The sequence below is a fragment of the Rhinolophus sinicus genome, chromosome 5, assembly GCF_057876585.1.
Source record: "Rhinolophus sinicus isolate RSI-liver-muscle chromosome 5, RSI-T2T, whole genome shotgun sequence".
NCBI lineage: Eukaryota > Metazoa > Chordata > Mammalia > Chiroptera > Rhinolophidae > Rhinolophus > Rhinolophus sinicus.
In genome coordinates this window covers 111,110,322-111,120,654 of record NC_142505.1, presented here as the reverse complement: position 1 = coordinate 111,120,654, position 10,333 = coordinate 111,110,322, and the positions used below count along the sequence as shown (strand labels likewise).

Genomic DNA, 10,333 nt, shown 5'->3' with positions numbered 1-10,333 from the left:
CCCCACCAATCACCACGTGGCCTCCTCTGGGGACAGTGACAGAGGCAGCACTGTCGTTGTGTCCCCACCAGCACCTCACACACAGCACTGCCTCCTGTCGGCAGCTCCTCTCCACAGCCCACAAGCCAGGACACCCCCAGTCAACCCACTTCTCCCCACTGCCACCCCTCCCATCCAGGCCATCTTGCCCCTGACCACTGTGCCCGTCTTCCTAGGCTCCCTCCTGCCCTCTAGCACCCATAGTCCCCTCCCCAGCAGCTGAGGGTTCTAGAAAACCAATCAGACAAGCCCTTCTCTGCTTGGCCTCCACAGCACTCTGAATAAAGTCCAGGACCTTATCACATCTTCAGGCCTTTTATCACCCCTGCTGCGTCCTGGCCTCACCTCCCCACGGCCCTGCCCAATGTCCCTGCACTCAGCCACACCCCCTCCTCCTAGAGCCCACACCAGTTGCACCCACAGCTGGCAGACGGGTCACTGATGGTGACTCCCACTTGGCGGTTACTCAGGTCAAAAGCCTGGGTGCGCTCCTTGCCTCCTGTCCTCTCGCTGGCCACGTTGGATCTAGGAGGAAACTGACCATTGCCACCCCTCCATGGCCCCCGTCCCCAACCCCCCACTGAGAGCCTGGATTTGTCCAGGAGCCTTCTAACCTGCTCCGCTTCTGCCTTACCAGCTGGTCTATTGTCAACACAGAATCTTCAACAATGGGAGTGAGAGCATACCACCCTGCTCAAACCCCTCCCGGGTCTCCCACCTCAAGGTGAAAGCACAGGCCTTAGAATGGGCTCTCCAACCCTGCCCCCAGTCCTTACCTCTCCCACCTCCCCTATGACTCGCCCTCAAACACCCCTGTGTCCCTGTCTCAGGACTTTTGGACTCTGTCTGGACCAAATTTTCCAGCCTCCCTGGCTGGTGGATGGGGCGGTGCGGCTGAGTTCCAGCCAATGGAGGTGATGTGTGCACCTCCAGAATTTCCATTTCCCTCATCCTCTGGCTGGATGAAAAGGACCTGCTAGATGACAGGGCCACAGATGGAGAAGCCTGGACACTGCAGGGTCAGGCGGAGGCCACCACTGACCAGGAACAGCTATACTGGCTTCTGGATGAGTGAGAAATAAATGTGAGCTGGGTTCAGTTGCTGGAAACTTGGGATCTGTTTGTTACAGTAGCTCGCTAGCATCCTTCCCTGACTGACACATGAACACAAACACATGCTGTGCTGCACTTGTCACAGTGCTCCAAGGGGACACACGGTGCCACTCAATGGTGAAAGACGGGCTTCTGTCTTGGCCTGGAAGGCGAAGGTGGCTTTCATGAAGGACCTGAGAACTAAGCCCTGAAGATAAGTCGGTGTGTCAGGGGATGTGAAGAACTTCGCAGGCAGAGGGAATGGTGGGAGGAAGGAAGGAAGCCCATGGAAGTTTGGCAGAGGAAGTGGGGAGGAGGGAGCAGGGTCCAGACAGCCCCCTCCAGCCTCTTCTATCACTTTTCGGGCCCACTTTCTCATTAAACTTACAGCTACTCTTTAAAAGTGGGTTCACTCTACCTACTCCGCAACTCAAAAGACAGATTCTTAGAAGAGAAGGGACGACCTGATCAGCCAGGCAGAACCTGGATGAGGGTTAACCCCAACGCGGGGTGAGGGCCCAAGGAGCCAGGGTCAGCCCAGGCCAGCGTCCTGCACGAATGCCAACCCTTCTGGTCAGGACCTCCAAGCAACACAGTCTCTTTTCCCTACTGCTGCTGCCAGCATGTGTCCTGACCCTCAGTGATGGTGGAGGGGCAGTGCTGGGACGGACCCAGGGAGAGGCAGGGCCAAAGGCATCATGAATTTTTATTCAAAACCAGCTCCAGCTTGCCCATCAGCTTAGCTCCTGGAGGACATGATGGCTTCTGGGCCCCTAAAGGGGTTGCAGTGATGGGGCTTGGGCCCCACGCCTTGGAGTGTAGACCCTTCAGCTGGTAGATTCAACCCCAAGTAACTGATTTGATCAAGGCCAAGGGACCGAACTAGAATAGATCCAGGTCATCTGCCCAAACACACCAGCCCTGCAGTGCTTTGAGGCAGAGGGGGACAAACCAGGAGAGAAGGGGGGGGGGGGATGGAAAGAAGAATGAGGGAGGTGTTTGTCCAAGCCTTCACCCCAAGGGAGTGGCCACATGACACCTTGGTTCCCCAACCAACCTGCCTGTGGAACCCCTGCTGCAGGAGCATGTCACCAACGAGAGTTGCACAGAACAGAAGTGGGCCTTGTGCAAATGACAGGGTTCAGAGTCAGACAGCGGCCCGAGTTGGGACCCATGCTCAGACGTTGGCTTGGCCCGTGACCTGCATTAGGCCACTCACTTTCCTGAGCCTCCTGCTCTTGTTGGGAAGACAGCCCCTCGTCCAGGCCATTCTGGGAAGGTGGCACCAGGGCCAACCTGTGGAAGGAAATGTAGCTCCCTGCCTAACTCACAGCAATCGTGGCTGTAGGAGGCGGACACTGGGGAGAGGTGGGCAGAGTCCCCACAGTGGACACCAGCCCCCTACCACCTACCCCAGAAGTACCATTGAGGGGTAACAATGGCTTCACAACAGGACATCCAAGGGATGTCCCTCCTCCCCCCGATTCCCAAGGCCATGGCCCCAGGCAGGAGAGGGGGCTGGAGGCGGTGACACCCCACTTTGAGGGGCCACCATTAATTAATTAGGCCCCATGAATAACGCATGCCGCCTCGGGTGTGTTAATGGGGTACTCATACGCGTGCTACGGGCAGTGTACATCCTCGTCGGAGCGCCTCACAAATAATTCAGACCCTGGGCCTCCGCAGGCTCGGGGAAAAGCGGCCAGGGTTTCCGCGGGGCTCGTGGGCTGCTTCCAACAGCCCAGCTTTACATTTCATTATAAATGGCTTTGCTGGGCATGTCTGCAACTTTTACATTTCCATCCACTTTATTATTAATGGCTTTCCTGAACTGTAGTAGCCCAACGTCGCACACAATGCGTTATAAATATTTGATCCACATCTATAGTCTGCCATTTATCATTTATAACGGGTTACAAAAACATTATAAAACATTTACCGCCCATTTATAGATCATTTTTGGCTACCACAACGACGTGTTATAAATGCATTATTAATCCTCTTCACACCATTATAGGAACCCCGTGGAATGGGGCTCGGCCCTCCGGCTCCCGATGAGGAGCCTGCAGGGCTGGCAGGGGTGGCCAGGGGGCATGGGAGCCCCGCCCTGCCTGTGATCGCTGTGTGTCCTTGGCCAGACACAGCACCTCTCTGTTCATACAGGTCAGAGACAGCCACCCTCTGCTGAATACTTCCTGTGTGTCAGGCACTGCTCACAGCCCTTAGCCCCGGACGCTATGTTCACGCCCATTTTACAGACTGGAAAGGAGAGGATTTGCCCAAGGCCATAACCATGGAGAGCTGGCATCAGACCCAGGGGTTTCTGTCTGTACCTCTAATGCTACCTGTCCTAGGTTGGGGTGAGAGGTCAGACAAGGCTGTCCCTGGCCTTAAGGGGAGCAGGACTGCAGGACTCAGGGAGTGGAACTCAGACAAAGGTTAGGGTGCTCGAGGTGGGGGCCCTGAGGTGAGGGGCCTGCATTCTGGCCTCTGACCTGGCAGCCCTCAGCTCCTGCAGCCACATGCTTTGCCATCTCAAAGGCTCTCCCAGCTGGAACTCTGGCCTGTGGGCTCCTGGGCTGATGTCTGTAATGCTGAGCGGGGAAGAAGGGGCCTGAGGAGTTTGGGACCCAGCAGCCCCTCCACAGCACCCCAGCTCTGTGTTCTCAGGGGGCCCCCAGGAGACTGAGCACAGCAGTCACAGCCGTGGTGTGCAGAATAGGTGGCAGGTGGTCAGCGGCGGCTTCCTCCATCAGAGTGGTCAGTGGGGCCTTGGGCTCTGCAGCCAAAGTCTTGCCCTAACCCAGCCAGCTCCTCTCTGTATGCGGTGAGTGACTTTGGCGACCAAACCTTGTTGGGGGGTGGCTCCCCCAATTTTCCTCTCGGGGTCTGCTCTCCCTACCTAGAGCAGCTGGAACCACATCATTTGCTGGACAAATGTCCACTGAGCCCTACTGTGTGCAAGACCACCCCTTGCTCCCCACCGAGCCCTAAGTCCCCTCCAGGCTGGACTTTCCACCAGGAGGGCACAGGTGGGAAACCAGGGCAGTAGGCTCACCACTCACATGTGATGACAGATGTGCCCCTAACTAGGTTGGTAAGTTGAGAATCCTCACCTAGAAAACTCCTATTCACCCTTCAAGACCCACTTGCCATTCCACCTTCTCTAAGCAGCCCTTTCTGACTCCCCCAGGTATGGCCCCCTGGAGGCACAGCCTGGGCCTGGCACTGGGACCAGGTCTGCACCGGAGAGGGCTCTGGGGTGAGGAGACTGGACTTCTAGCTCGGTATGCCAGCCCTCCCAGGAGTGTTCCTAACAGGTCACCTCCCCCAGGAGGGAAGGGGTGGCAGCCCCTGGGGGAGGCCTCAAGCCACACCCTCCTCTGCCAAGACACCTGAAATGACCCCACCTCTGCTTGTCCTGGACTAACTGGGTCAGAGCTAAAAGTCGCTCTGAGGAAAGACACTGGGCGAAGGGGGAGGGAGCATTCTGGACCAGGACCCCCAAGCAGCTCCACCCTATGTGACCTTGGACACCTGCCCCCTCATCTGTGAAGTGGGGCCATCAGCCAGTCCTCCCAGGGTGGACGTGAGGGCACTGGCCCTGGGGAGCTGCCATGGGGAGACCCAGGGACCCCAGGGTCCCAGGCTGCCTTGCCTATCAGCCCAGCTGGCTGCTGGCTGACCTGTTTGAAGGTCAGGGGCCACTCCTTCCCAGAACTGAAAATGAAACCAGGTGTTTGCTATGAAGCTGTAAGGAAGCAGGTGAGCTTGTCACCATGGCAACACCACACCTGGCCCCACCCTCCCCACCTGGGGAAGGAAGACCTATGAGTAGTTGCTTTTTCACCCTGCCTGGACCTGGCCGCCCTCCTCCCCTGGGCGACCCTTTCTCCCAGAGTAGAGGGCACTGCAGGGCCTGGGGCTGGACTCCCGTGGAGCCCTGGAGCTGTCGGCCTGGAGCACGCCACTGGCACTCACTGATCCCAGAGCAGAGACAGGGACCCCACTTCGGGGTTCACATTGAGTGTCCCCTCCCCACGGCTGCTCCCTGGGCCCAACAGTTCTGTGGGGAGTGGCCACGGGTGAGGAGCTCTGAGGGCTGAGAGGGAGGTCAGGGGCATGGGTCGTGGCCAGACTGTGGCCACTGGTCATCCACACCCTCTCTGTCCACCCTCGGGTCAGCACCATCGCTCTGAGCAGCACACCTTTGCCTCAGTCCTCCCGCCGCCCACTCCTGGCCCAGGTCCCCTTTGTCTGTCCGGGATGGTCAGGGGCTGTCCTCCAGGGGCCTGATGTGTGAGTGCCCTGACCTGGCTGTCCGCTCCCTCAGTGCTCAGCAGAGGCGCACCCACCACCTGCCCACCCAGCACGTGTTTCACGAGATACCTCAGCTCAGATAACCTCCATTTTCTCGTCTAGTGGGTGGGTGAGTGCAGCCCCTCTTAAGGAGAGGGAAACTAAGGCTCAGACAAGGGAGTCTGAGTGGGCCCCACCCTGCCCCCACTCACCTCACCACCTTCCTGACACTCAAGGACTCCCTTCCCCAAACCTGGTCAACTTCCTGGAATTGGCATGAGCAGCCCCAGGGAGCTTGGCTTTGAGGGCTGGGGTGGGACACACAGGCTGGGCCAGTGCCCTTTCCCCCGCTCCCACCCAGGTCCAGGCTCTGGGCTCTCAAACACTGCACCTCCCTCACCTGCTCAGCGCACCCCAGCCAGGCAGACCCCACTCCAGTCTGGTGTGGAGCAGCAAGCAGTAAAAACACACAGAACCCAGCAGAGGAGGCAGCTGCCGTGGGGTGCAGGAAGCCTTCCTGGAGGAGGTGCCCCAAGAGCTGAGAGTTGAATATGAAAGGGGGCTGGCAGAATGTGCAGCAACAGGAAAGAGGGCTTGTGCCAAGGCGCCGTGGCCAAGTCTGGGCTTCAGAGGGGATGCTGAGCCGGGGGAAAGGGCGAGGATCAGAAGGGCGAGGATCAGAAGGTTCTGACCGACTTGCTAGGCCACCCCACCTCAGCGGCCAAGCCCACAGGTCTGCAGGGTCCAAGGCTCCCTGGTTTTGGAGTTCAGGTGAGGGGCGGTAGCAGACAGGCCAGGCCAGGCCCCCTGCTGTTTCTGTCCTGAGACCCAGGTGACTTGGGACACTGCGAGGGGCTCACTCGGCCCCTTGGTACAGCTTGCACGCACGCCCTCTATGTCCTTACACCCACGTGTGCTCCGTCACCCACCCCCATGCACACCTGCCTCCCGGGGCAGCCTGGCAGCTCCTGGCTTTCGCTTTGCACAAACCACAGGCCCAGGCCCAGGGCTGGGTGCACGTGGTCAGTGGTCGGGGGGCAGACTCTGGCTGCTGCACTCAGCTCTGCCCAGTGCTAGCTGGTGACCTGGGGGCTCAATACCCCACCTCCTTGGGCTTCAGTTTCTTTGTGTGTGAAATGGGACAGTGCAATCAGAGGCTGCCACTCAGCATGGCTGGGCCGGCGTTCAGTGCCAGTGCTGGTCCAGGAGCCCCTCCGGCATGATGCCTGAGCCTGGGCAGCTGACGTGCAAGCACAGACAGCCCTGCGCACCTGCTGCGACCCCCTCTCGCCAGCGTGCAGGCGTGTACGGCCCGTTCTCGAGGGCCAGGCCAGCGGCCTGCACATGTGATGCTGTGGTGACCGAACCGGCCACCCTTATGGGCTGTAGGTGCTGCCAGACCACCCTCCATGGGGCCCTTCCATGGTCACTGGCTGGCTGGCTGGCTGCTGGTCAGCCTGAGTGTGGGAGGTGGGGTCTTGGGACTGATGGGCTTCCCCTCCTGCTGAGGCTGAGCCCCTCCTGCATACTCACCCAACCCTTCACCCCCACGCTGCCATGCTACGAGGGAGTCAGGCCAACGTGGGCACAGGGCTCTGATACTGGTGCAAGCGGGGAGGAGGGGTCCGGGAGCCCCTCACACTTGTCCCGGGAGGTGCTCCAGACCACCATGGAATGCACCACCAGCCCGTGGGTGGCTGTGGGGCCCTGGGTGAGGGACGTGGTAGCACTCTGGGGCACGTGGGTGTCCCAGTGGCTGTTGCCCGTGCCGTGGCCCTGTGTGAATCACATGACACAAAGCGGACTTTCTGGACGTGGTAGCTCCTGGTGGCCAGGCTCGGGGCCCTCACTGGGCAGGTGGGAAGGCGTGGTGCTCACGGCACCTGGGCTGGCAGCAGGAGGCATGTGTTGGCTCCTTGACTCAGAACCTGCTCTCTGGATCGGGGCTGAGACCCTCACCTCAGGAGTGGCCATCAGGCCAGCTCCACATGCCCGAACTAGGCTCTGTGAGCCACAAAACAGGGCCGAAAACAAGCCACTGGGCCGGGGGTCCTGGGACTCCCATGGCTGGACAGAGGGGCCATCACACGGGCAGTGGCCTGGAGGCTGACAGGCCAAGCGCTCAGGATGGGGAGATCAGGCAGTGCAAATGGGGTGGGCGCCCTTGACAGGAAGGATCTGGAGAGGAGGGAGGGGCTGAGCACAGGCCTGTTCCAGGCTCGGAGGGTGCAGTGACCGACCCATCCCCAGGGTCCCCTGGGTGAGGGGGGACGTGACTCCTGGCCCTCGGAGGGTCAGTCTCCAGAAGCCAGGACCTGTCCTGCCTCACCCAACCAGGAAGGGCCTGGGTCTGGTTTCAGCCACAGTGCCCCCTGGTGGCCCCAGCTGAGCAGGAACCAGGCAGGTGAGGGACCCAGTGCTAGAATCCTGACCGCCCCTGGCAGCAGGGAGCCACCAGCCGGAAGGGAGGACAGGGGACATCTGTGTGCTGGAAGGATCCTCTGGCTGCTGTGAGTGTGGACGGGGTGGGATGCTTTACCCCAAGGAAAGGCGAGGAAACAGACCCGGAGGAAACAATGCAGCCAGGCCCCGGCCCCCTAGAGGCTGACTTCCTGGGCACTGCCCCATCCCTGCCGGTGCCCCAAGGCTAAGTTCTGGGGCAGAGCCTGTGGGGACAGAAACGGTTCCTGGCCTCTGTCCCTTAGCCAGCATTGCAAGCAGGCCTCGCCGGCCCTGGTTTCCTGGAGAGATGCCCACAGCCGAGGGCTTCACCCTGGGTCCCTTGTGGGGGACACCGGTCGGCATGAGCCCTGAAAGGCTGCTCCACAGCTGACCCCCCACCAAGTCCACTCCCTCGTGGCTCCTACTCAGCAGAGGCCAGGGCTGTGGCAGAGAACTCGGGCCAGGAGGGGCCCAAGGACGGTCACCTCGCTCCTGATTCTGCCTGAGGCGAAGCTGAGACTGTGTGCACAGGCCGGCAGGGGTCCTCCTGCCTCAGATGGACACCCCATGTCACCCCACATGCCCACCCGGGAGCAGGCTGGCCAGGCCTGGTAGGTGGGGCTCCCCACTCCTGGGTCCCACTCAATTGCCAGGCTTCTCAGGGCAGAGGAAGCACACAAGGCAGCCGGCACTCGGGGTTCACATTTAATTTAAAACCCACCCATCGTCCTGATACGCCAGGAGGGCGTGTCCTCCTAGCTGACAGGGTTGCGTCCCTGTCGCTGCAGGCAAAGCAGTCTCAGCGCAGACTGCCCCCGCCCCAGCGGCCGGCGGGAGCACTGGACGTGACTGAACACAGCCTTGGGAGGCTCGGCGCCCTCCCGCCTCCCGGAGGGGCCTCCTGGGTGGCCTGGGAGACCACAGTGGACGAGCCGAGGGCCCAGCTGGCATGCGGTCGGTCGGGCTATGGCTGGCTCACATCACCGCCTCCATGTGCAGCACTCTCAGGGCCTCGGAGATCTGGGTGCTGGTGTCCATCTGGCCGTACATGCCCACCAAGAAGGCCCGGTGTAGCAGCACGGCCGCGTGCTCTGTGCGAGAGACAGGATGCTCAGGCCACACGGAGCCACCAGAGGCCCCAGGGGCCCGGGTGGGGTGGGGTGGGGGACAGGTGGACTCACCCTGGCAGAGGAGGGTGTACTCTGGCAGGTTCCTGAGGGCCGTCTGCACCACCTCAAAGTCCCGGCTGCCCAGGCAGTACATGAACGTGGGCAAGAAGTCGGCCGCGATGCTGGAAAAGCCACACACTCAGTGGGTACCTCTCCCCATGCCCAAGCCAGGCAAGGCCCTGCCACACAGGCGGGGCAGCAGGCTCGGCGCTCACCTGGGGTTGTGCTGCATGGAGCGCAGGGCCAGGCTGAAAGCCAGGCTGCGGCAGGACTCCTCCGATGAGAGCATCAGCCGCTGCAGGTTGGTCTTGGGGCGGGGGAGGCAGGGAGTTACTCAAGCCCTCAGGCCGTTGGCCTCCTGGCAGCTGGCTGGCACACAGGAGAGGACCCGCAGGAACCCCGCCCGCCCCCACCACAGGACTGCTCTGGGACCTCAGGGCCCGTTGGGAAGCATGGAACACCAGCCAGAGCAGAGGGCTGGCACTGCCTGGGCTCCGTGCTCGACTGGGAACACGGGCCAGGTTCCAATGCATGCTGCCCCCGCCCCGAAGGCTTCCCAGCCCAGGGTCCCCGGGGGCTTCCACGTCCCAGTCCCTGAAATGCTGCCAGCGGCTCCGCCCCTAGGTCCCCCACTCCCTCACCGAGAAGAAGCCCAGGATCTCAGGTCTCCGTCGGGACATCTCGTCTACGTCACTCAGAACCTCCAGCAGATCTGAGACGGGCACAGGGCCACGTGAGGGCTCAGGGAGTGAGCCTCTGTCCCCCAACAACCCATAGGCAGAAGGGGTCATCCTGAGGCCAGGACCCCTGGGCCATGTTGAGCCTCATCCATCTGCCCGGCAGGGAGAGAGATCCAGGGCCTCGCAGGGACGCGAGGGGCCCTGCTCCAGCCTCTGTGCAGGCTCCCTGGGTACAGCGGCAGATCACAACACAGCAGCAGTGCCTCCTGGAACCTTCTGCACTGTCCTTGGCACTTGGTAAGGCCCAGGAGTCCTGCTGGCTTCCCTCAACGACGGGCACTGGCCAACTGGGAAGCTTTCGAGGTGCACACCCCAGACCCTGCTCCCCTAGATCTGAGGGGCTAGGGCTCTGCCTTTGTAGCGCGATCCCCGGAGACCTGCCCTGGTCCCACCCCTCCTGCCATGTGGCTGCCCAGCCCCCATGCTCGTCTGAGGGGGGGCTGACCCCACACACACTCACTTCCGGGCACTCCCAGCACCTCTGAGGGTGCCCAACAGCCCAACACCGCAGGGCCACCCAGGCCTCTGCTCTCTCAAGACGCCAGTGGCCGC

The 10,333-nt window shown here is 61.3% G+C and overlaps 1 protein-coding gene across 2 annotated transcripts in view; it reads right to left on the bottom strand.

The window, feature by feature from the left end:
- Positions 1 to 8,564: 8,564 nt before the first annotated feature.
- Positions 8,565 to 10,333, bottom strand: part of INTS1 (integrator complex subunit 1) — a 29,868-nt gene continuing 28,099 nt past the window's right edge. For both annotated transcript variants that reach the window (XM_074314027.2, XM_074314026.2), the window contains exons 44-47: positions 9,683 to 9,753; positions 9,257 to 9,348; positions 9,054 to 9,163; positions 8,565 to 8,963 (exon numbers count right to left, since the gene is read on the bottom strand). In XM_074314027.2, coding sequence (XP_074170128.1) covers positions 8,848 to 8,963; positions 9,054 to 9,163; positions 9,257 to 9,348; positions 9,683 to 9,753 — 389 coding nt within the window. In that variant the 3' untranslated portion in view covers positions 8,565 to 8,847. The remainder of the gene's footprint in view (positions 8,964 to 9,053; positions 9,164 to 9,256; positions 9,349 to 9,682; positions 9,754 to 10,333) is intronic.